The 26,538-nt window shown below is 38.9% G+C and overlaps 2 protein-coding genes and 2 pseudogenes across 3 annotated transcripts; all 4 read left to right on the plus strand.

Moving 5' to 3' along the window:
• Nucleotides 1-83: 83 nt before the first annotated feature.
• LOC101291095 lies at nt 84-3,119 on the plus strand (annotated as a pseudogene).
• Nucleotides 3,120-6,935: 3,816 nt separating this feature from the next.
• On the plus strand, nt 6,936-10,230 carry LOC101291380 (LRR receptor-like serine/threonine-protein kinase FLS2-like). The gene is made up of 2 exons (XM_004307720.1): nt 6,936-8,214; nt 8,287-10,230. Exons 1-2 carry the CDS (start codon nt 6,936-6,938, stop codon nt 10,056-10,058), a joined length of 3,051 nt encoding a protein of 1,016 aa, XP_004307768.1. The 3' UTR covers nt 10,059-10,230.
• A 4,909-nt stretch (nt 10,231-15,139) lies between these two features.
• On the plus strand, nt 15,140-17,551 carry LOC101291672 (LRR receptor-like serine/threonine-protein kinase GSO1-like). The gene has a single exon (XM_004307721.1). It carries the CDS (start codon nt 15,140-15,142, stop codon nt 17,549-17,551), a length of 2,412 nt encoding a protein of 803 aa, XP_004307769.1.
• Nucleotides 17,552-18,706: 1,155 nt separating this feature from the next.
• On the plus strand, nt 18,707-21,968 carry LOC101291967 (annotated as a pseudogene). Its single transcript, XR_185286.1, has 2 exons — nt 18,707-20,033; nt 20,106-21,968. The product of XR_185286.1 is annotated as a leucine-rich repeat receptor protein kinase EXS-like (transcript).
• The last annotated feature ends 4,570 nt before the right edge of the window (nt 21,969-26,538 follow it).

Consider the following 26,538-nt stretch of genomic DNA (forward strand, 5'->3'; position numbering starts at 1 on the left):
GTATATAACTATATATAGCACCCCAGACGGGTCTGTTTCATACATATCACCATTCAGACATTCACCACTTTCATACAACTTTCATGATCATGTCCATGAGAGCCTTCTTACTTCTCAGGTTGCTTACTGTTGCAGCCATTACTACTAGTATTGGCTCATGCAATGCAAACCAGGGTCTGCCTGCTTGTAGAGCAAGTGAAAAACAAGCTCTTCTCATTTTCAAACGAGATCTTACTGATCCCTCCAACTGCCTTTCCACATGGGTTGCTGATGAAGATTCCGACTGCTGCCATTGGGCTGGAGTTGTCTGTCATCACTCCACCGGCCGCATCCATGAGCTGCATCTTGATAACCCTGACTATTTGGTCCATCCCAACTCTTCCTTGGGTGGTAAGATAAATCCTTCCCTGCTCAATTTAACTCATCTCACCTACTTAAACCTAAGTCACAATGATTTTCAAGGAACACAGATTCCTAGCTTCTTTGGTTCTCTTAAAAATTTAACTCAGCTTGACCTTACGCAAGCAAGGTTTCAGGGTTTGATTCCGGGAAATCTTTCCAGTCCAAGCCATCTCTTTCTTGCTGGCAACTATGACAGCTTGAAAGTTAAGAACCTTCACTGGATTTCTGGTCTTTCTCGATTGCAACACCTGGACATGAGTTACGTTAATCTTAGCAAAGCATCTGATCATTGGCTGCTAGTGATAAACATGCTCCCTCTTTGGTAGAGTTGCAGCTGCATGATTGTGAACTTGATCACATTCCCTCTCTACCAATCATCAATTTTACTTCACTTGCCATCCTTATCTTTCTTGGAACAGATTCAATTCTTTGATGCCAGGGTGGGTCTTCAGTCTTAGAAATCTAGTTTCACTTCATCTGGTGGATTGTGATTTCCTAGGTCCGATTCCCAGCAGCCACAATAGCACCTCTATCAGGGAGATTGACCTTTCTTTAAATTATCTTAATGGTTCTATACCTGAGTGGTTGTATAGTTTAAACCATCTCGAGTCCTTTTTTCTTTCTAACAATGACTTCCAGGGTGAAATTTCATGTTCCGTTGGGAACTTGACATCCATCATCAACCTAGATTTGAAAGCTAATTTGTTTGAAGGAAAAATCCCGAAGTCATTAGGAAATCTTTGCAAGTTGACGGTTCTTGATCTTTCACTTAACCAATTCACAGTTGAAAGGTTATCAGATATCATTGAAACTTTGTCTGAGTGTGCTTCAAATAGAGTAAAGTCATTGTCTCTCAGTTCCTTGAATATTTCTGGTCAGTTACCAGAGCTGGTAGGAACCTTTACAAACTTGAGAGCTCTTGATCTTTCGAATAACTCGATATCAGGCCCCATTCCAGTGTCCCTCGGTAATCTGTCATGCTTAGAAACACTAGACATCTCTCAGAATCAGTTCAATGGAACTCTTCCAGAAAGCATTGGCAACTCAAGATGCTAAACATTTTGGATATTTCCTATAATTCATTGGAAGGTGCAGTCTCTGAAGTTCATTTTACTTGTCTTGCAAGTTTGTCAAGCTTGGTTGGAAATGGAAATTCATTGATGCTCAATACTAGTCGAGACTGGATTCCTCCTTTTAAACTAGTCGACTTAAAACTAGATTCTTGGCATCTGGGGCCTGAATTTCCTATATGGATTCAGGGACAAGACTATTTGTGGGTTCTGATCTTATCTAGCACAGGACTTTCGGGTGTCATTCCCACTTGGGTTTGGAACTCAACTTTCCAATTAGATTATCTCAACCTTTCTCACAATCAGTTGCATGGGGAGGTTCAAAGTTTAGATGCAAACAAGTTTTCGATAATTGACTTGAGTTCTAACCAGTTCAACGGTTCATTGCCTCGGGTTTCTTCCAATGTAAGTGTACTAGATCTTTCCAATTCATCATTTTCTGGATCTGTCAACCGCTTCTTTTGTGATACAAGAGATGGGCCAAAAAGACTTAAACTTCTTCATCTGGGGAACAATCATCTCAATGGAAGAATTCCTGATTGTTGGATGAACTGGAAAAGCCTGAAAGTTGTGAATTTAGAGAACAACAATTTATCTGGCAACATTCCAAGCTCCATTGGATACTTGGTAGACCTCATATCACTTCACCTGCGCAATAATCAGCTATCTGGAGAATTACCTCGTTCATTGCAGAACTGTACTCAGTTACTGGTAGTTGATCTTCGTGTAAATCACTTGGAGGGAAGCTTACCAACATGGATTGGAGAAAGCCTTCAAAACTTGGTGGTTCTGAACCTTCGTTCAAATAAGCTTCAAGGAGACATTCCGCATGAACTCTGTAATCTCACATATCTCCAAGTCTTGGACATTGCAAATAACAATCTCTCGGGAACAATACCAAGATGCTTCAACAATCTCAGTGCCATGAACAATTTGTCAAAATCAAGTAGTCTTACTTTCGTAGATATTACTAATGAGGGGATTGTGTCAAGTTTTGGAGTAGTGCGGTATGAAATATACGAAGATAATGCGGTCGTGGTGACAAAAGGGAAAGAGGTTCAATATAGCAAGATTCTTAGATTTGTGAGAATCATGGACATTTCAGCCAACATTATATCTGGGGAGATTCCTGAGGAACTGACCAGCCTCGAGGCCTTGCAAACTTTGAACTTATCAAACAATCTTTTGGCCGGAAAAATCCCTTCAAAGATTGGTAATTTGAGTCGGTTATAAACTCTTGATTTGTCTAAGAACCATCTTGTTGGTGTAATTCCTGCAAGCATGAGGAGTATGACATTTCTGAATCACTTGAATTTGTCTTACAACAATCTGAGGGGACGCATTCCAGAAAGCACTCAGCTTCAGAGCTTTGATCAATCCAGCTTTGTGGGCAATAAACTTTGTGGACCTCCTCTCATCAAGGCTTGCAGTGCAAGCAAGGTGACACCACCCACAGTTGAGCAAGACAGAGGATATGATATACTTGAAGACAAGTGGTTTTACGTGAGCTTGGGATTGGGATTTGTTGTTGGTTTCTGGACTATACTTGGTTCTTTGCTGGTAAACATGTCATGGAGCTCTGCTTTCTCACGATTTCAGAATCGCCTTGTGCTTAAAATTTATGATTTAATTGTTGAATATGTATAGCCAGCTTGTGTTTGTGGATTTTGTTTTCTCTGCTAGTTGACGTAATGAAAGTTCTATTCCAGTTGTTATTCTACTTTTTTCTTGTTTCAAACTCCTGAAATTTTAAACCTTGCTTTACAAACAAGTCATGCAAGACTCTGATGCAGAAATTTGTGTTTGTTCCAATTGAAAATCTGTGTTTATATTAGAATTCCCATACCATTTTTATGTACAAGTTCAAATTCGATAAGCATTATTCTTTGGTTGCTTCCACTTCAAATTTCTTGATGTATTAATTCGACAAAAATATTGTAGTTTTGTAGGTATTGCCAGTGCAGTAGAGAAGAGCAGGACCTCCATCGTTTGCCGAAGCTTCGCTGCTTAAAGGGTTCAATTCAAAACCTTATATAGTGGATTATTGTTCTTGTCATTTTCGTTTTAGTCATACTGGATTAACCAAAGTTTTTTTATTTTGATTCTTTTTATTTCATTGGGATTCAATTATTAGAAATTAAGAGCCCTATGGGAATCTCCATAGTCTCACCAATCTGATAGTGGCGCCGAGCTAGCTGTTTAGAGAGAGACTACCATGTCGATACTGGTAGTCTTTAACTATCAAGAGCTAGTTGATAGAGGCCAATTCGTTGTCAAATGGCCTCTAAATTGTCTTTCTGATCCCACACCATCGAACAAGCTCCGACCTTTAGCACCTTCTCCTGCTTCCTCTCTTATTACCTCTGCTTGATTGCTGGCAGACCTGTGATTACATCAACAATGTCTGCCCCATTATCACTGACACTGACTAGTATCGAACTGGAATTGACCTTAATTAGCAAATGTCTTGGTCTTTTTTGTAGTTAACTGCTGTAATAGTCATTAAACACCCCAAAAATTTCTATGCATAGCACATTACCAACTTCTATCACACAACTTGATGTGGAGATCCATCAAAATTGTCTTACTTCTCAGATCTTCACTATTTCAACTATTACAGGTTCTTGCAAAGATGAGGATTTTTCTTAATCGGAGTTCATCCAGAAGCTAATGGCATCTTATATTCCAGAGGTTGAACAGGTCAGTTGTTCAAGTCCAAAGCTTTCTCAGTCAGATATGAATCACTTACTTCTGGTTAGATGAGACACGCACAGATACCAATAACGAAACTTCTTACCTACCTAAAGTATTCATGGTTCTTACTTCTTAATTTGTTGGTCAACGTACATTCCATGGAGCACTATTTTTTCACGATTCCATAACAGCAGTGTGGTTAAACTTTATGATGTAACATGGTAACTGAATATCTTTAGGCTTAGATTTAGTTCATTTAATTGCAAATTTTCTCATCATAGACAAATCTCCTTCTGTGGTTTCTGTTTTCTGCAGGTGTTGTCTCTTTCTTTCTCAGATTTGATGCAAATTGTGTTTCAATTACAAGTTTCATATTCTCTTCAATTCAATTTAATTGCTTATGCAGTTGTACTGTACATTTGATGACATGATCATTAGAAAGGAATTAAAGCATACTAGTACTAGCTAGTCTATGTTTATGGGGTACATCACTTTATTGTTGTCTGTTTTATGGTATATATGCTTTGTTCTCTGATTAATTCTGAACCGTTTTCGTTGAATAAGTTTTGTTTTTGTTTTTGATATGAAAAAGAGAAACAAACAACTAGATACAGTCACCCCTTGGGCAACCAACTCCTAACTGGATTTTCATTTGGTTAATTGAAAACATTATTATTCAATTGTTTGGCCGCTACTAGAGGTACTCTGGCTTAGGAGGCTAGGAAAGCAGATTGTTGGTTGGTAACCCTAGTTTGTTCATCTGCAGACTGCAGTTGTGTATATAGATATGGAGTCCACGTATATTTTGTCATGTTTACGAGTTACATTATTACGAAGATAACTGTAAACTTAGTTCTTTACAGTTTCGTCTTGATGGGATTGAACTCAAACTTGGATCTCATCCAACAATATGATGAACATACTAGACCAATAGTTAGTTGTTCGTTCACTTTCCTTGCAAATACACTACTGCATCTCTGCAAGTTTTCCATCCCCACATCATTGCAATTAGACAAAAATGGCATGCATCTTTATACTCTACCGTCCTCTTGAGTTTGAAAAACGTGTCTGCCGTAATCAAAGTTGTTGACGGGAACAAAACGTACTCGAAGGGATTTTTGCGGGTCAAGTCGTTTTACACTTTGTCTTTGTGAGAATCATTTTTTTTTTTTGGCAATCAAAATTTTATTAAATAAAGAAGATATAACCTAAGAGGGGGATATGAAGCCAAAACCTCTTAGAAAATAAATAACGAAATCAAAAGGCAACCAAAACATAAACAAGAAGAGCAGAGAGCCGATCACATCAAAGATCAAGGCGCACAACATGAGTCTGATGATTACGGGCAGGGTACGGGTCTCGTGAATCTTTTTTGGTCTTCAATTTTTTCTTTTGAGACTTCGGTAGAGACTTGAGCAGATTCTCATCTTCCAAAGTTTCACCCTCATCATACCAGGAACTCAAAGGACTCACCTTATAAGTCTGGGCATATGTATGATGATCAAGGGGTTCTTCATTTTCTAAATCACCCCAACAAAACTTGGCTTGATGAGCACTAGATACTACCAAAGCAGAATCTATAGTATTATTATCAATCAAAATTTCATTCCGCTCTCCAATTGCCTCTTGCTCATCTACACCCTCTCTCTGCTCAGACACAATTTGAGGGACATGCGTTACTACCACGGTTTGCTCAACACTAGTAGTATTATGATTATCCTCTATTGTTTGCTGAGTAGTTGTAACCCCAGCAACCGTAGTGAGCAGCTCATGCTCAACTAAATCACCACCAGTACCACATGGATTCTCCATTAGTTGAGTATCAACATGAATTTCCATTGGAGTTTTTGGTCTGTATCCAAAGACAAAAAAGAAAATTAATTAACGTGTGTGCATAGTCCTGGGTCACCAAAGCAATAGTAATTCTTGCTTTCTTGATGTGTAAATTCCCACATGGTTGCAACACTTTGGAAGTTGAAGTAGATTCTCTTGTTGCAGTCAAATTGGTTCTTTCTGCTATTGATCGCCTTCATCCTCTCTACAGTCTTATAGCAAATTGCCAGGAGTTTCTTAGTAGGAATTGGAATGTGTCCCTTATTCATTTTTACAGAGAAAGTAATTCAGTGGCTGACTTGCTAGCAAGCATTGGTCATGGTTATGAGCCTAGATGCAGATTCTTTAGCTCCCCTCCTAATGATGTTATCCCCCTCCTGGAAGCTGATTCTTCCGGCTCTTCCAAGCCTAGATTAGTTGTGTTTTAGGTTTCTTGTCCTTGCCTTCGAGCTCCATGTCATCAAAAAAAAAATTCCCACATGGTTTCTCACCGAACCAACCCAACATGAAAAACTTGTCTGCCGTAATCAAAGTTGTTGATGGGAACAGAACTCGAATGGATTTTTGCGGGTCAAGGTCTTTTTACCGTATAGTGTTGTATAGTTACTTTAGTCTTGTGAGAATCATTGAATCCCATGAATTTCCTTTGGATGTTTTGGTCTGTGTCCAAAGACAAAAAAGAAAGTTAATTAATGTGTGTGCATAGTCCCTGAGTTCTGATACTTATGTGTGTGAATACACTACATTCTGGCGCTGTTCTACATTTTCTTTCTCATATAGTCATATAAGGCGCTGTTTCCTATGTTCTTCCTTCCATTCAATACATTAATACTGATAACAGGTTCTTGTTTGGACCGTGTTTGTATATATAGCACCCCAGATGAGTCTGTTTCATACATATCACCATTCAGTCATTCACCAACTTTATACAACTCTATGCATATATCCATGAGAACTTTCTTCCTTCTCAGGTTGCTTGCTATTGCAGCCATTAGTACTAGTATTGGTTCATGCAATGGAAACCTGGGTGTGCCTACTTGTAGAGAAAGTGAAAAACAAGCACTTCTCATTTTCAGGCAAGATCTTACTGATCCCTCCGACCGCCTTTCATCATGGGTTGCCGATGAGAATTCCAACTGCTGCCATTGGGTTGGAGTTGTCTGTGATAACTCCACAGGCCACATCCATGAGTTGCATCTCGATAACCCTGACGTTTATTGGGCTTCCTTGCGTCCGTTGCGTGGTAAGATAAATCCTTCACTACTCAATTTAACGCATCTTACCTACTTAAACCTAAGTAACAACAATTTTGAAGGAACTCAGATTCCTAGCTTCTTTTGTTCTCTCAAAAGTTTAACTCATCTTGACCTCTCATACGCAATGTTTGAGGGTCTCATTCCCCGTCAACTTGGAAATCTTTCCAGTCTAAGCCATCTCTCTCTTGGTCGTGGCTACGACCTGGAAGTTGAGAACCTTCACTGGATTTCTGGTCTTTCTCAGTTGGAACACCTGGACATGAGTGATGTCAATATTAGCAAAGCATCTGATCATTGGCTGCTAGTGACAAACATGCTCCCCTCTTTGGTAGAGTTACACATGAGTTCTTGTCAACTCAATCACATTCCCTCTCTACCAATCGTCAATTTTACTTCACTAGCAATCCTTGACCTTTCTTGGAATTCATTTAGTTCATTCATTCCCGGGTGGGTTTTCAGTTTTAAAAATCTAGTTTCTCTTCATCTGGAGTCTTCTGGTTTCCAAGGTCCGATTCCCAGCAGTCCAAACAACATCACGTCTCTCAGGGAAATTGATCTCTCTGGTAATTTGGATCTTAACGATTCCATACCTGAGTGGTTGTTTAACCACAAAGAGCTCACTCATTTGGACCTGGGATACAATGCACTTGCAGGGCCACTGCCAGATGGTACGGTGAATATGACTGGTCTTAAAGTCCTTAATCTCGAATGGAATACTTTCAATTCAACCATACCTGAGTGGTTGTATAGTTTTTACTCTCTTGAGTCCTTATCTCTTTCTCACAATAACTTCCAGGGTGAAATTTCAAACTCATTGGGAAATCTTTGTAAGTTGATGGTTCTTGATCTTTCATTCAACCAATTCACGGTTGGAAGGTTATCAAAGATCCTTGAAACTTTTTCTGTGTGTGGTTCAAATAGAATAGAGACATTGTCTTTGCGATCTTGTAATCTTTCTGGTCAGTTGACAGAGCAGGTAGGAACCTTTACAAACTTGAGCATCCTTGATCTTTCTCATAACTCAATATCAGGTCCCATTCCAGTGTCCCTGGGTAATCTGTCATGCTTAGAAAGATTAGACATCTCTCACAATCAGTTCAATGGAACTCTTCCAGAAAGCATTGGTCAACTCAAGATGCTAACTTATTTGGATATATCTTATAATTCATTTCAAGGTGTAGTGTCTGAAGCTCATTTTACTCATCTTACGGAATTGTCAATCTTCCTAGGAAATGAAAATTCATTGAGGCTCAATACTAGTCGAGATTGGATTCCTCCTTTTCAAAAACTTGAGTACTTATGCTTAGATTTTTGGCATCTGGGGCCTGAATTTCCTACGTGGATTCAGAAATCACCATTCCGTTTAAGGGATCTAAGCTTATCTGGCACAGGACTTTCGGATACTATTCCGAATTGGGTTTGGAACTCATCTACACGTTATCTTAATCTTTCTCACAATCAACTGCATGGGGAGCTTCCAAGTTTAGCTGCAACGACGTATTGGGTAATTGACCTAAGTTCTAACCAGTTCAACGGTTCATTGCCTCTGGTTTCTTCCAATGTAAGCATACTAGATCTTTCCAATTCGTCATTTTCTGGATCTGTCAGCCACTTCTTTTGCGATACAAGAGATGGGCCAAAACAACTTCAACTTCTTCATCTCGGGAACAATCATCTTGTTGGAAGAATTCCTGATTGTTGGATGAATTGGAAAAACCTGAAGTATGTGAATTTAGAACGTAACAGTTTCACTGGGAATATTCCAAGCTCCATGGGACACTTGCCATTGCTCGGATCACTTTACCTGCGCAATAATCAGCTCTCTGGGGAGTTGCCTTCATCAATGCAGAATTTGAGTGAATTGGAGGTTGTTGACCTTGGTCTAAATAAGTTGGAGGGAAGCTTACCACCATGGATAGGAAACAGCCTTTCAAGCTTGATGGTTCTTAGCCTTCGTTCAAATAAGTTTCAGGGAGACATTCCGCACGAACTTTGTAATCTCGAATATCTTCAAATTTTGGACATTGCAAATAACAATCTCTCTGGAACAATACCAATATGCTTCAACAGTTTTAGTTCCATGAAAACCTCGTCAAAATCAGATAGTTTTCCTTATTTTGACATGCATAATTTGTTAACTGTGATGAAACCCGGAGAATTGTGGTCTGGAACGTACGAAGATAATGCGGTCTTGGTGACAAAAGGGAAGGAAATGAGATATAGCAAGATTCTTCCATTTGTAAAAAGCATGGACATTTCAGCCAACGTTATATCTGGGGAGATACCTGAGGAACTGACCAGCCTCATTGGCTTGCAAACTTTGAACTTATCAAACAATTGTTTGACCGGAAGAATCCCTTCAAAGATTGCTAATTTGAGTCAGTTAGAAACTCTTGATTTGTCGATGAACAAACTCTATGGTGAAATTCCTGCAAGCGTGACGAGTATGACATTTCTGAGTCATTTGAACTTGTCCTACAACAATCTGACCGGACGGATTCCAGAAAGTACTCAGCTTCAGAGCCTTGATCAGTCCGGCTTTGTTGGCAATGAACTCTGCGGACCTCCACTCATCAAGAATTGCAGTGCAAGCAAGGTGATACCATTACCACCAACAGTTGAGCAAGAGAGAGGATATGATTTTCTTGAAGACAAGTGGTTCTATTTGAGCTTGGGATTGGGATTCGCAGTTGGTTTCTGGACTATACTTGGTTCCTTACTGGTAAACTTGCCATGGAGCTTTGCCTTTTCACGGTACCTCAATAGCATTGTGCTTAAACTTTATGCTGTAATTAATTGTTGAATATGTCTAGCTAGATAGTTGTGTGGATTTTGTTTCTCCTTGCTAAAAAGAACTTGTCTGTTTCTTTTGAACTTTGTAATTCTCTTGCTGTTGTCACAATAAAAGTTCATCCTTCTATTGATTTTGTTGCAGTTGTAATACTGTTTTTCTTGTACTTTTTTTTCCCAGATATAAGCCTTTCTCAAGAAACAAGTGTTGCAAGTACCAAATTAAAATTTGGAATTCTTGAAAATCATGCTACCTTTAACTGTGTGTGTGAAAGTTGTCTTTTGTACAAACAAATGAAACAATTGCTGAGTCAGAGAATTTACTTTGAATCAACCATTTGATCTTCTTTCAAAGTTCAAACGAAAATGAAATGACACAAGGTACGACGAAACTTCTTCGACAAATAATTCCTACATAACAAGTGTGAATACTGAATACTCTTGTCAATGATCTCTTCGTTAAGTTTTACCGATTTACTCTAATGCAAATTTTGTTACTTAAAAAGTTAAGATTATAAAAAGCTATTTTTTTTTTAAGAGTATCAATGACGGTATTCTTTAAGGCTTTCTAGGCCTAGAAACTAATGAATGCTGAGATATTATGTCAGAATGTTTTCTCCCCCCTCATCAAGAATAAATTAGAATTTAACTCTAATCAATGTCGGGGGGCTGAGATTCGAATCTTAAAAAGCAACTCTCACTATACCTGAACTAGTGTAAACAACTCGAGAAACTCTAAGAAAAATGAAATAAAAGGTAAAAAAAAAAATTATAAGATATGAGTGATCACAGTACAGAGTAGAATGAGACTTAAATACCCAGCTACAGATAAAACAACCTTTCCGTTCCAACTTCTTCTTCCCAACGAATTCCAATTCCCAACGATGCTGACACCATTGCTGACATAATACCCAAACACCTCCAAAATCCAGTTGCAGATGCCAAGCCCAAACCCCAAGGCCCAACCTTCCCTCTCCAATGCCGTCGCCGTCGTCTCCCACCAAACCCCTGGCCTCCCCCCCGCCCCTAGACCCCTCCGACCCGCTCCGCGAGGCCCAGGACCGCCTCCGCCCTCCACCACCACCACCCGCCCTGCGACCACGCCGCTGACGAGTCATGCGTCGCTCACGCCATCGGTAACCTCTGCCAGAGCTTTCTGCTCTCCTATGGCGTCAGAGTTGGTATTGGGATTCTGCTTCGCGCGTTTAAGCTCGCTCGCAGACAGTCCTACTCTTCCTTGCTCGATCTCAAGGTAGAAGTTTGCGTAACTATATTCGCATTTCGTGGCTGATTTGGTTTTGTTTACAGGATTTCGTATCGAAATTGAGTTTGTTATGATCAGAATAGTGAATGTGGATTTTGTAGTTCATAAGAATTGAAATTGATTATTTAAGAATGGAAATTGAACTGTTAGAATCAAACCATGCTCTTAGATGTTTGTTGAGAAAGTACAGAAAGAAAGAGACGCCATTGAATGCGTGAGTATTTGTCTGTGTGTTTTTGGTTTGTATGTTTGGACTTGTTTTGAAGGTATTATTTTTGTTATATATGACATTGTTTAAGGGGATGATGGAGCAGAATCTTAGCAGGTTCAATTGCCGGTTTGTCTATTTTAGCATTAGATGATTCGGGTATGAAAAAATGTATTTGATAACCTCAAAAAATAAATAAATTTGTTAAAGTGAATGTTAAAAATGATATATTTATTGAAATGACGAAAATATCTTTAATATTTAACGGTGTTAATGGTTAGGGTATCAAAAATTCAAAATGCTAACGGAATAAAACTTCGGGTATGAAAATGTAAGTTTTTGATAGTTAGGAATGAAAATAACATTATAGTTCGGGTGGTGTTTTGTAATTAATCATTTGGTTAATTGAAAACATTATTGTTCAATTGTTTGGCCGCTACTAGAGGTACTCTGGCTTAGGAGGAAAAGAGATCGTTGGTTGGTAAGCCTAGTTTGTTCATCTGCAGTGTATATAGATATGGAGACCACGTATAATTTGTCATGTTTATGAGTTGCATTACTACGAAGATAACTGTAAACTTAGTTCTTTACAGTTTCGTTTTGATGGGATTGAACTCAAACTTAGATCTCATCCAACAATATGATGAACATACTAGACCAATAGTTAGTTGTTCGTTCACTTTCCTTGCAAATACACTACTGCATCTCTACAAGTTTTCCATCCCCACATCATTGCAATTAGACAAAAATGGCATCTTTATACCCTACCGTCTTGAGTTTGAAATGTTGGGAAAGAAGTAGCTGCCCAATACAAGGCCGATAGATAATTGGTTATCTTAGAATTTGACTTTCCCACCTCTCATGTGATTTGCTGAAATAGCAACAAAAAGAAGACAATATTTATCGAGGTTCGGCAAATATGCCTACATCCTCAGGGCAGCAGCAATACTTTTTTTCACTATACTAAATAATGGGATTACAAGAACACTCACTCTAGACTAACTAAAGTGGTAACACACCTCTCTCTCTCTCAAGAGGAATTTTCTTCTCACAAAACTCTCAAGACAGAGGATATGATATACTTGAAGACAAATGGTTTTATGTGAGCTTGGGATTGGGATTTGTTGTTGGTTTCTGAACTGTACTTGGGTTCTTTGCTGGTAAACATGTCATGGAGCTCTGCTTTCTCACGATTTCAGAATCGCCTTGTGCTTAAAATTTGTGATTTAATTGTTGAATATGTGTAGCCAGCTTGTGTTTGTGGATTTTGTTTTCTCTGTCTCGTTTGGACCCTTGTCTGTTGTTCTCTTCTCTGCTAGTTGACGCAATGAAAGTTCTATTCCAGTTGTTATTCTACTTTTTTCTTGTTTCAAACTCTTGAAATTTTAAACCTTGCTTCACAGACAAGTCATGCAAGACTGCTGCAGAAATATGTGTTTGTTCCAATTGAAAATCTGTGTTTATATTAGAATTCCCATACCATTTTTATGTACAAGTTCAAATTCGATAAGCATTATTCTTTGGTTGCTTCCGCTTCAAACTTCATGATGTATTAATTCGACAAAAATATTGTAGTTTTGTAGGTATTGCCAGTGCAGTAGAAAAGAGCAGGACCCCCATCGTTTACCGAAGCTTTGCTGCTCAAAAGGGTTCAATTCAAAACCTTATATAGTGGATTATTGTTCTTGTCATTTTCGTTTTAGTCATACTGGATTAACCAAAGTTTTTTTTTATATTTTGATTCTTTTTATTTCATTGGGATTCAATTATTAGCAATTAGGAGCCCTATGGGAATCTCCATAGTCTCACCAATCTGATAGTGGCGCCGAGCTAGCTGTTTAGAGAGAACCTACCATGTCGAAACTGGTAGTCTTTAACTATCAAGAGCTAGTTGATACTTTGACAGTGGCCAATTCGTTGTCAAATGGCCTCTAAATTGTTTTTCTGATCCCTTTAGCACCTTCTCCTGCTTCCTCTCTTATTACCTCTGCTTGATTGCTGGCAGACCTGTGATTACATCAACAATGTCTGCCCCATTATCACTGGCACTGACAAGTATCGAACTAGAATTTACCTTAATTAGCAAAAGTCTTGGTCTTTTTTGTAGTTAACTGTTGTAATAGTAATTAAACACCCCGAAAATTTCTATGCATAGCACATTACCAACTTCTATCACACAACTTGATGTGGAGATCCATGAAAATTGCCTTACTTCTCAGATCTTCACTATTGCAAGTATTACAGGTTCTTGCAATTGAAAAGATGAGGATTTTTCTTAATCGGAGTTCATCCAGAAGCTAATGACATCTTATATTCCAGAGGTTGAACAGGTCAATTGTTCAAGCCCAAAGCTTTCTCAGTCAAATATGGATCACTTATTCTCGTTAGATGAGACAGACACGCACCTGATACCAATAATGAAACTTCTTACCTACCTAGCTGACCTGTCTTATTTGTCAAAATCCTTGTCTAAAGGATTAATTATAAAAGACCCCCTGAATTATGGGGTCATTTTCGTTTACATGCCTAACTTTAAAAATCTTACGATTTCATACCCCAATTTTTATTCCGTTAACAATCTTATACCTTCATCAGTTAACTGATGACGTGGCATAATTTAGCCTCATTTCAGTCATTTGGTTAGATTTTACAATCTCTTCCGAGGGCATTTTCGTCCATTTCATTTATGGAATGTCAGAAAATGAAATTGAGGACATAAAGAGGGGACCTCTTGCGCTCAAGTCTCAATGTTTCCCACTGCGATTTTTTTTTCCGTTGTTCCCAGCGCGCCATCTCCCTCACCGGCGCCCAACTCCTCTGCAACCTATGCCGCCGTGGCATTAAGGCTCTGCCGCTCAGCCCATCACCGGCCGATCAGCCCAGGCTTCCGGTGCCTCTACTCCGCCCAGCGCCGCTCACGTCCATCCTCTGCCCCGACCCGGAACCCAGAACCACAGCGTCGTCCCTCTCCATGACGACGAACCAGAGAAGCGCCCTGACGCCGCCCCACGATCGGATCTGGAACCCATCTCCGCCTCCCCGATCAACTCCAAACCGGCGCGCCTCCACCCCAAGGCATCTGCGTCTCTACAGCCTAGCCTCGATCAGGCAGCACCTCGACAGTGACAAGATCCGCGCCCCCCGCAATCCGTGGGCTCCGCCCTCGCCCGACGCCGATTAGCCTGCGCCACCCACGCTCGACCCAGCTCTCGTTCTACCCAACCCGGATCTCGTCGCAACCCGACGCGGAGAAAAGAAAAATGGGATCACCGGTGTTTAGAGGAATTGAACTGATGGTCACAAATACCCTTGAAAGAAACCCAAATCTTTGCCACATCAGCACTTAACTGAGATATCTAACACCGTTGGAGACAAAGGTATGAAATTGTAATTGAAACAAAACTTAGGTATGAAATCGTAAGATTTTCATAGTTAGGTATGTAAACGATAGTGACCTTATAATTCGGGGAGTCTTTTGTAATTAATCCTTGTCTAAATTTAGCTCAGAAGTCACCCTGGACTTGTATGTAGTAGCAATCTGGATCCTGCTAGACTGCTACTATATGTAACACTCTAGACGGCTCTGGCCGCCCATACACATCACCAACTTCATACAACTCTTATGGGAAGTTCCATGAGAGCTGTCTTACTTCTCAGGTTCCTAACTTTTGCAACCATTGCTTCTAGTATTGGTTCATGCATCGGAAACCTGGTTGTGCCTGCTTGTAGAGAAAGTGAAAAACAAGCGCTTCTCATTTTCAAGCAAGATCTTACTGATCCCTCCAACCGCCTTTCAACATGGGTTTCTGAAGAAGATTCTGACTGCTGCCGTTGGGCTGGAGTTGTCTGTGATAACTCAACTGGTCACATCCATGAGCTGCATCTTGATTCAGATTGGGGCGATTCCAATGCCTTCGGTGGTAAGCTAAATCCTTCCCTGCTCAATTTAACACATCTTACCCGCTTGAATCTAAGGTACAATGATTTTCAAGGAACACAGATTCCTAGCTTTTTTGGTTCTCTTGAAAGTTTAACTCATCTTGACCTTTCACAAGCAAGCTTTGGAGGAATGATACCTGAGTCATTGTCTGGTTTGAACTATCTTGAATCTCTAATTCTTATGGGAAATGATTTTGGAGGGGAAGTCCCAGAGTCATTGGGAAATCTCTGTAACTTGATAGAGCTCGATCTATCGGTTAACAATTTCAATGGAAATGGATCAGAATTCCTTGAACGTTTGGCTGCATGTAGTTCACATCATATCGAATCACTTCGGTTAAATAGTAACAATTTTTCTGGTCATTTAACATCCCAAATAGGAAACATAACAAGTTTAAGCTTGCTTGATCTTGGTTACAATCAGTTTGATGGAGTTCTGCCAGAAAGCATTGGCCAACTCAAAAGGCTAACCCAATTGGTTATACATCATAATTCATTTCAAGGTGTAGTGTCTGAAGTTCATTTCACTCATCTTACAAGACTCGAACAATTTGAAGCAAGAGGAAACTCATTGACTCTAGAAACTCCTCGAGATTGGATTCCTCCTTTCCAACTTAGAGGAATGTTCTTAGATTACTGGCATCTTGCACCTGAATTTCCGATGTGGCTTCAGACACAAAGGCAATTAGACTTCTTAAGCCTATCCAGTACAGGAATTTCAGGTACCATTCCGAATTGGTTTTGGAACTCATCTTCCCAGCTAAGTTACCTAAACCTTTCAAACAATCACTTGCATGGGAATATTGAAAATATATCTGCAGAGGGGTTAGCTGTAGTAGACCTAAGCAGTAACCAGTTTCAGGGTTCATTACCACTAGTCTCATCTACCTTGGATATACTGGATCTTTCCAATTCTTCCTTTTCCGGATCTGTCTTTCACTTCTTTTGTGATAAGATACCACATCAACTTACTCGTCTCTATATTGGGAACAATCTTCTTACCGGAAAGATTCCTGATTGTTTTAGGAATTGGGAAGAGTTGGTGGTCTTGGAGTTAGAGAACAACAATTTAAGTGGGAACATACCAAGCTCCATAGGGAACTTGGTCTGGCTTCGATTACTGAACCTGCGGAACAATAATCTGTCCGGAGAACTACCTCTATCCATGCAGAACTGTTCTGATTTGATAGTCGCTGACCTTCGAGGCAATGCACTTGTGGGGAGCCTACCCTCATGGATAGGGAAATGTCTTTTGAAATTGAAAATTCTCAACCTTCGTTTAAATAATCTTCGAGGAGCCATTCCTGATGAACTTTGTAATCTCAAAGATCTCCAAATCTTGGACCTTGCACATAACAATATCTCGGGAACATTACCAAGATGCTTCAACAATTTCAGTGCAATGGTAGACTCGTCAGACTTAAATGGTGTAGTTGTCCCATTTGAATTTGCTTATGGTTCAGTCCTCCAAAGGAACATAGATATTATGTTTTTGGTGACAAAAGGGAGAGAAGCAGAATACGGCAACATTCTCGGATTGCTAACAAGCATGGACCTTTCAGCCAACACTATATCTGGGGAGATCCCTGAGGAAATAACCAGTCTCATCAGCTTGCAAAACCTGAATGTATCTGGTAATCTTCTCACAGGTAGAATCCCTTCAAAGATCGGATATATGGGACGACTAGAATCTCTAGATTTGTCTATGAACAAACTTTCTGGTGAAATTCCAGCAAGCATGACAAGAATGACATTTCTGAGTCACTTGAACTTGTCCCACAACAATCTGACAGGACGGATTCCAGAAAGTACTCAGCTTCAGAGCCTTGATCAGTCCGGCTTTCTTGGCAATGAACTCTGTGGAGCTCCTCTCATCAAGAATTGTAGTGCAAGCAATGTGATACCACCAACACTTGAGCAAGAGAGAGGATATGATTTACTTGAAGACAAGTGGTTCTACCTGAGCTTGGGGTTGGGATTCCTGGTTGGTTTCTGGGGTATATTTGGTTCACTGCTTGTAAACCTGCCCTGGAGCTCTATTTTTGCAAGATTGCTCAATAGCATTGTGATCAAACTTCATGCTGTAATTGTTTGAATGTTTCGAACATTCAGAATTCATTTCTCCAACTCCACCATAAATTTAAGTACTTGATTGCTTTTGGTAGGTTATTCTGTATTATAAGCCACAAAGTCATATTTCTGTTCTACTGATTCCTTCGCTACATAGTTTACAGCAGATAAAATTGCTGGACTATAACTACTTCAATGATGAAATCACAAGAAATATAGAAAAATAATAACGAACTCTGAGGCCATGTACTCTTAGAATGATCAGATTATAGCTACTGTTCTTTTGCTAATCCATAATAGCATTGTGCTTAGCTTATACTTATGATATAACAAACTTTTAGGCCTAAGACTCTTAGAATTAGCCGGATTATAGCTACACGTACTTAATCAAACCTCTTTTGGTTCTGGTATCTCTATAAAATTGTTACTGTCAACTGAAATGTCATCATTGTATTTTTCATGTTTTGTGTGAACATCAAGAGAAAAGAATGCACCAGTTCATGTTTTGTCCAATTCAAATTATATTTCATACATTGATTTATGTATATATTATTTTTTATGTACTAGGCACAAACGAGGAGAAGGGGAGGAAGTTTGATGAATTTTAACCAGAAGCAAGCATGGCTAATGAGATCATATATTCCAGAGGCAGAACTGGTCAGTGATTGAATTCCAAACAGTCTTTAGTCTAACGTGGAATTCTTTTTTCTTGTTGATGTGGAAACATGTCGCTCACTCACTCACAATCATACTTCTTAAGTTTCTATCACTTTATTTTGTGAAATTGTCAATACTTAAGGGCTTAAATAACATTCCCAGGATATAAATATTTGATAGTGTAAAAGGATTATGAGTTTAAAATGATATAAGTCAGTCACCCTCATTCTTAAGTACGATGGTTCTCTGTTATTTCTTCCCCTTGAGTCCTGCCAAACTTGTTACTAAAAATCAACAATGTCTGCCCCATTATATCATTCACCATTGACTCTGAAAAGTATCAAACTAGAATTGGACCATAGCAGAAGTTTTCTTTTTTTTTTGGTTTTTTTTTTTTTTTTTTTTTTTTTTTTTTTTTTTTGGGTTAAGATTAGTCTCCAGTTGGACCTTGCTAGCTTGTAGTATACATAGAACATTAGACGTCTCTGCTTCACACATTACCCAACTTCAATCATAAAACTTGATGGAGAGATCCATGAGAATAGTCTTACTTCTCAGGCTCTTCACTATTGCAACCCTTACAATCAGTATGGGTTCTTGCAATGGAAACCTGGCTGTGCTTTGTAAAGAAAGTGAAAGAGATGCCCTTTTGAAGTTCAGGCAAGACCTCAAGGACCCTGCAAATCGGCTTCTATCGTGGGGCGGTGGAGGAGACTGTTGCAAATGGACTGGAGTGGTCTGTGATAACATAACCGGCCATATCCTTGAGCTCCATCTCAGTAAGCCTGATTCTGTTTGGGTGGAAGTCAACCCTATGTTGGGCGGTAAGATAAATCCTTCCTTGCTCATCTTAAAGCATCTGAGATACTTAGACCTTAGTAAAAATGATTTTCAAGGAATTCAGATTCCTGCATTCTTGGGTTCTCTTAAAAGTTTAAGATATCTTAACCTCTCCTACGCTGGGTTCGAGGGAACAATCCCTCATCAACTAGGAAATCTCTCCAGTCTACGCGACCTACGTCTCGATAATTATAATGGTGTGAATATAGTTGAGAGCCTTCACTGGATATCTGGTCTTTCTCAGTTGGAATACCTGGACATGAGTCGTGTAAATCTTAGCAAAGCATCAGATCATTGGTTGCAAGTCACAAACATGCTCCCCTCTTTGGTAGAGTTGCATTTGTCCCAATGTGGACTTGTTAATATTCCACCTCTACCTATCACAAATTTCACTTCACTTGCCATCCTTGATCTTTCTCTCAATTCCTTCAACTCTTTGATCCCCAGGTGGTTTTTAAGTCTTCGAAATCTAGCTTCTCTTGATCTTTTTGGATGTGGTTTCCAAGGTCCTATTCCTGGCAGTCCTCACAATATCACATCTCTTAGGGAAATTGATTTGTCACAGAATAGTCTCACACTTCCAATACCTGAGTGGCTGTTTAACCACAGGGAACTCACTCTTTTGAGACTAGGATACAATCAATTTGGAGGGCCGTTTCCCGGTGGTATTGTGAATATGACTGGTCTTAAAACTCTTCATCTGGAATCGAACAATTTCCATTCTTCCATACCTAAATGGTTGTATAGCCTTAAAAATCTTGAATCCATACGTCTTTCCTCCAATAAGTTGGATGGTGAAATTCCGAGTGACATTGGAAACTTGACATCCATTGCTGAGCTAAACTTAGATGATAATATGTTGAAAGGGAAGATCCCAAACACATTGGGATATCTTCGTGAGTTGATTTCCCTTGATCTGTCCTCAAACAACTTTAATGGAAATGTATCAGAATTCTTTGAGAGTTCACATCAAATCGACTATCTGTCACTGAAACATAATAATTTTTCAGGTCATTTGACTGAGCAGATAGGAAAGTGTAAGAATCTAAGCTACCTTGATCTTTCTTTTAATTCAATATCAGGTCCAATTCCAGTGTCCATAGGAAATCTGTCATCCATGATGAACTTAGACATTTCTCACAATCAGTTCAATGGAACTCTTCCAGAAAGTATAGGGCAACTCAAAATGATAACAGAATTGGAAATTTCTTATAATTCATTAGAAGGTGTAGTGTCAGAAGTTCATTTTGCTCATCTTGCAAGCTTGGAGTTCTTCAATGCTAATGCAAACTCCTTGACTCTGAAAACTCGTCGAGGCTGGTTTCCTCCTTTTAGTCTTCAGAGGTTGGTCCTAGATTATTGGCATATAGGACCTGAATTTCCCTTGTGGCTTCAAAGACAGACTAGATTGCAGTTTTTAAGCCTATCCAACACAGGAATTTCAGATACCATTCCGACTTGGTTTTGGAACTTTTCTTCCCAATTATATTACATGAATCTCTCACAGAATCAATTGTATGGAGAGATTCAAAATATAGATGCTGCACAAGGGTCAACAGTTGACCTTAGTTTTAACCAGTTCAATGGTTCATTACCCCTAGTCTCCTCAGCAATGGATTTACTGGATCTCTCCAATTCATCTTTTTCTGGTTCTGTCTTCCATTTCTTTTGTGATAAGATCGATATACCAAAGCGAGTTTCATATCTGCTTCTTGGAAACAATCTTCTCAGTGGAAACATTCCTGATTGTTGGAAGAACTGGAGATTTTTGGAAGTGCTGAATTTAGAGAACAACAATTTATCTGGAAACATTTCGAGCTCCTTGGGTTCCTTGAACCTCCGATCATTGCACCTGCGCAATAATTCTCTATCTGGAGAGTTACCTCCATCTCTGATGTATTCCATGAATATGAGGGTTCTTGACCTTGGTGAAAATAAGTTTGTGGGAAGCTTACCAGCAGCAATGATAGAAAATGGCTATTCAAGTTTGGTGGTTCTTAACCTTCGTTCGAATAAGCTACATGGAGACATTCCTGATGAACTCTGTGCTCTCAATAACCTCCAAATCTTGGACCTTGCCGATAACAATCTCTCAGGTACAATACCAAGATGCTTTCAGAATTTCAGCGCCATGGTCGTAGTGCCAGTATCAGATGGTTCCATTGAATGGTTTGATATTGTCGATTATGGAAGGTACATTGATAGCTCATTCCTAGTGACAAAAGGAAGAGAAGTGGAATACAGTAAGATCCTTGGATGGGTAACAAGCATGGACCTTTCAGCCAACGCTATATCTGGGGAGATGCCGGAGGAACTGACCAGTCTCATCAGCTTGCAAAATTTGAATATATCCGGTAATCTTCTGACCGGTAGAATTCCTACAAAGATCGGTAATATGGGACGACTAGAATCTCTTGATTTGTCTAAGAACCATCTTTTTTGGTGTAATTCCTGCAAGCATGACAAGGATGACATTTCTGAATCACTTGAATGTGTCTTACAACAATCTGACGGGACGGATTCCAGAAAGCACTCAGCTTCAGAGCCTTGATCAGTCCGGCTTTGTTGGCAATGAACTCTGCGGACCTCCTCTCATCAAGAATTGCAGTGCAAGCAAGGTGATACCATTACCACCAACAGTTGAGCAAGAGAGAGGATATGATTTTCTTGAAGACAAGTGGTTCTATTTGAGCTTGGGATTGGGATTCGCAGTTGGTTTCTGGACTATACTTGGTTCCTTACTGGTAAACTTGCCATGGAGCTTTGCCTTTTCACGGTACCTCAATAGCATTGTGCTTAAACTTTATGCTGTAATTAATTGTTGAATATGTCTAGCTAGATAGTTGTGTGGATTTTGTTTCTCCTTGCTAAAAAGAACTTGTCTGTTTCTTTTGAACTTTGTCTGTAATCATCTTGCTGTTGTCACAATAAAAGTTCATCCTTCTATTGATTTTGTTGCAGTTGTAATACTGTTTTTCTTGTGCTCTTTTTTTTTCCCACACACTCTAAATTATAAGCCTTTCTCAAGAAACAAGTGTTGCAAGTACCAACTAAAATTTGGAATTCTTGAATATCATGCTACCTTAAACTTTGTGTGTCAAAGTTCTCTTGTATATATACAAACAAATGAAATAATTGCTGAGTCAGAGAATTTACTTTGAATCAACCATTTGATCTCCTTTCAAAGTTTAAACCAAAATAAAATGACAAAGGTACGACAAAACTTTCTCGACAAATAAATCCTACATAACAAGTGTGAATACTTTTGTCAACGATCTTTTCGTCAAGTTTTACCGATTTACTCTAATACGAATTTTGTTACTTAGAAAGTTAAAATTATAAAACTACAGTTCTTATCCAGAGCGAAACTTCGCTTTGAAATTAAAGTGTGAAGTTCTTTATTTGACTCACTTTTCGGTCATATTTCTACATCTCAATCATTGAGTTTATTGATACTAATGTATAGATCATTCATTCAAAATTTCATCCAAATTGATGATCGTTAAGGTACCGAATTAGATTAAATTAATGAACGGATTATAAATCTGTCTAACCAGAACTGTTTATGTAAATAACGATTACTCATGCCCCAGAGTTGCGTTACAAGTTAATCATGTGTTTGATAGCTGTAATTTTGTTTAGTTGTTAAGAACTTAAGGTTAGGATTTAGTGACAATGGGTGAGAGTGCTTAAACCTTGATGAAAAGAGAATAATTTATTGAAAAGAAAAAAGATAAATACACCATGGAATTTGGGAGCGCACTCGAAATGGATTTACAGTTCTTTCCATGGTTGTGTGTAGCAGTTTACCTCATATTTATAAAGTTTCAAGTAGCTAATTAAACTCTATTTGTCGTACTCGATCCATCATAAGTTACATTATCATTGACAGTAAATAATCACATAAACTTGAAATGTATAGATGGCTTGTTTTCTGCTCTTGTCTCATTACCTCGTTTACCTCAGCCGCGGCCGTCGTCAACCGCTGTCCTTTCTGTAATGTTGGGTTTTGTTGGGCCGGTGATAATTTGTTAAGACCAAAAGAGGTCCACACCAGTAGTTTTGGGCCTGCTACAGTCAGGCCTGATACTATTTGAGGAGGAAGACGCACAAATCTTGCTGGTACCATCCCAAACCTCTCTCAGTGATCAGTAGAAATTGTTCATTTTGTTTGATTTTAACTGTCTGAGCAGCTCAGAATATTCATAGTTTTCAGGTGATAGAATTTTATGCAAAAATAAGACTAGCTATATTTGATCGTTTTTTATAGGTTGTTCTGTGCAAAAATAAGACCATCCATATTCAGTTATACTGTTCTATATAATTGTTACTGTCAGCTGTTAACAATGTTGTTCATGTATTTTTCATGCTTTTGTGTGAATCTCAATATTGAAAAGAACTACACAAGTTCATGTTTGTCGAAGTCCCAATAGATTTGTGGGTAGCCTAGTGCAATGGGTAAACAAGTCAAAGTCGAATGGTGACATTACTTCATTGTTTTTTTGATGCTATGGCGTGAGTATGCAGAAGTTGCTTAGATAATTTGTTCTTGATGATTAACGGCAGAGAAGTTGAATAGAGTGACATTTTTGGATTGGTAACAAACATAGGCTTGCGAAATTTGAATTTATCAGAAATTATTTTGATCAGAAATCCCTTAAAAGATTGGCAATATGGAATGGTTAGGATCTCTTGATTTCTCCATCAACCAACTTTCTGTTGATTTCTCCATCAAGCAACTTTCTGGTGAACTTCCTGCTAGCGTAGTGAGGATGACATTTCTGAGTCACTTGAACTTGTCCTATAACAGTTTGATCGGTGAAAACACTCAGCTTCAGAGCCTTGTTCAGCCAAGCTTTCTTGGAACTGAACTTCGTAGACCTCCACTCACCAAGCCTTGCAGTGCAAGTAAGGTGATACCACCAACAGTTGAGCAACACAGAGTTATGAATAACTTGAAGACGAGTGGTGCTACCTGAGCTTGAGATTGAGATTCATGTTATGTTTTTAAAGTATACATGGTTCTTAATTTGTTGGTCAACATTCCATGGAGCATTTTCTTTTATAATGTAACATTGTAACTGAATATCTTTAGGCTTAGATTTAGTTCATTTAATTGCAAATTTTCTCATCATAGAAAAATCTCCTTCTATGGTTTCTGTTTTCTGCAGATGTTTCATTTTCATATACTTGTTCCATGTGCCATATCTACTTAGAATGCCAAAGTTTATATCTGGTCTAAATTGTGAAGAATGTCAAGTAACTGAGATTCATTCATATGTCTTTATAGTACTGCTTACCCATGTTTTTCTATCTGTGACAGAAAGAAAGAGTCGGATCTATGGTATCATCTTGCAGGTGTTGTCTCTTTCCTTCTCAGATTTGATGCAAATTGTGTTTCCATTACAAGTTTCATATTTTCTTCAATTCAATTTAATTGCTTATACAGTTGTACTGTACATTTGATGACATGATCATTAGAAAGGAATTAAAGCATACTAGTACTAGCTAGTCTGTGTTTATGGTGTACATCACTTTATTGTCGTCTGTTTTATGGTATATATGCTTTGTTCTCTGATTAATTCTGAACCGTTTTCGTTGAATTAGTTTTGTTTTTGTTTTTGATATGAAAAAGAGAAACAAACAACTAGATACAGTCACCCCTTGAGCAACCAACTCCTAACTGGATTTTCATTTGGTTAATTTAAAACATTATTATTCAATTGTTTGGCCGCTACTAGAGGTACTCTGGCTTAGGAGGAAAACAGATTGTTGGTTGGTAAGCCTAGTAATTTGTTCGTCTGCTGTGTATATAGATATGGAGTCCACGTATATTTTGTCATGTTTACGAGTTAAATTATTACGAAGATAACTGTAAACTTAGTTCTTTACAGTTTCGTCTTGATGGGATTGAACTCAAACTTAGATCTCATCCAACATTATGATGAACATACTAGACCAATAGTTAGTTGTTCGTTCACTTTCCTTGCCAATACACTACTGCATCTGTACAAGTTTTCCATCCCCACATCACTGCAATTAGACAAAAATGGCATGCATCTTTATACCCTACCGTCCTCTTGAGTTTGGAAAACGTGTGTCTGCCGTAGTCAAAGTTGTTGACGGGAACAGAACGTACTCGAAGGGATTTTTGCGGGTCAATGTCGTTTTACTTAGTCTTTGTGAGAATGCACCTCAGTGCGAGTGAACAAATAACCAATATGCAATCTTAGCCATTCATTTCATCTATCATCTACCTAGCACTGACCTCCACACTAACGACGTTAAAAGAACCTAAACAAAAAAAAAACTGGTCAACAAGGTAAAAGAGATGAGTTGAGCAAAAATTAAATTAGATAATTAAACCAAGGTAAAAATTTGGAAGTTGAAAAGATGAAGAATGCCTTCTCATCGGAAAAAATAAATGAAGAATTCCCCTTCGCAATCGAGGAAGAGAATGTCTGATATCGGCCTAATCTGATCCAATCAAAAATAGAAATAAGAGGAGGAATTGAGGATTCCAAGTTTCAGTCTCTTCGTGAGCACCGTTGCTTCCATTGCCGCCGGAAAACGAAAGGTCGGGTCTTCCATTTGGGAAAGGATAGAGCGTGATTATGGGTTTCGGATGGGTTACTTTGGAATTATGGGTGAGTAGCGGCGGAAAACAGATGAAATATGGTTACTTTGGATGAGTAGCGGCGGCCATGGTTTGAATTGATTCATAAGTAAGCAACCGGGATTCTGGGTTTCTGAACTTCTCATCTATATATGCCTAAAGTCCTAACCTTATACTTGGGAAATTAATATCTGCAACCAACAGGGATTGAAGTCATTGTACGGCGGCAAAGGTGCAATGTTGTTTTCTGGGCAACGCGGGCTCGAATAATACATTGTCGCTCCGCCGGCCGAGCGGTAGCTTTGGCGGTGGTTCACCAACATCCCTCAACCATGACTTCTCAGGTCCAATAAATTTACTGGGGTTAAATTGTTTTTGTCTTCATATGATTATTGTTCAATAACCAACGACTAAACTGACGTCTGTTAACCCATGTGCCTGGTTCCAGTGCACGTGCATTGCATCCGCTCCGTGTATCCAAAGACAAAAAAGAAAGTCAATTAACGTGTGTGCATAGTCCTGGGTCACCAAACCAATAGTAATTCTTGCTTTCTTTTTTTTGATACGTAATTCTTGCTTTCTTGATGTGTAAATTCCCACATGGTTTCTCACCTCCTTTAAGGAGGGACCAACCAAACATGAAAAACGTGTCTGCCGTAATCAAAGTTGTTGATGGGAACAGAACTCGAATGGATTTTTGCGGGTCAAGGTCTTTTTACTTTACTTAATAGTGTTGTATAGTTACTTTAGTCTTGTGAGAATCATTGAATCCCATGAATTTCCATTGGATTTTTTTGGTCTGTGTCCAAAGACAAAAAAGAAAGTTAATTAACGTGTGTGCATAGTCCCTGAGTTCTGATACTTATGTGTGTGAATACACTACATCTGGCGCTGTTCCT

The sequence above is a fragment of the Fragaria vesca genome, linkage group LG7 (genome assembly GCF_000184155.1).
Source record: "Fragaria vesca subsp. vesca linkage group LG7, FraVesHawaii_1.0, whole genome shotgun sequence".
Lineage (NCBI taxonomy): Eukaryota > Viridiplantae > Streptophyta > Magnoliopsida > Rosales > Rosaceae > Fragaria > Fragaria vesca.

Excerpts from the sequence above, each read along its gene's own strand:
- LOC101291380 (XM_004307720.1), top strand. The coding sequence starts at position 6,936 with ATGCATATATCCATGAGAACTTTCTTCCTTCTCAGGTTGCTTGCTATT. Across the intron at positions 8,215-8,286 it reads GCGATCTTGTAATCTTTCTG|GTCCCATTCCAGTGTCCCTG; the intron begins GTCAGTTGACAG and ends ACTCAATATCAG.
- LOC101291672 (XM_004307721.1), top strand. The coding sequence starts at position 15,140 with ATGGGAAGTTCCATGAGAGCTGTCTTACTTCTCAGGTTCCTAACTTTT.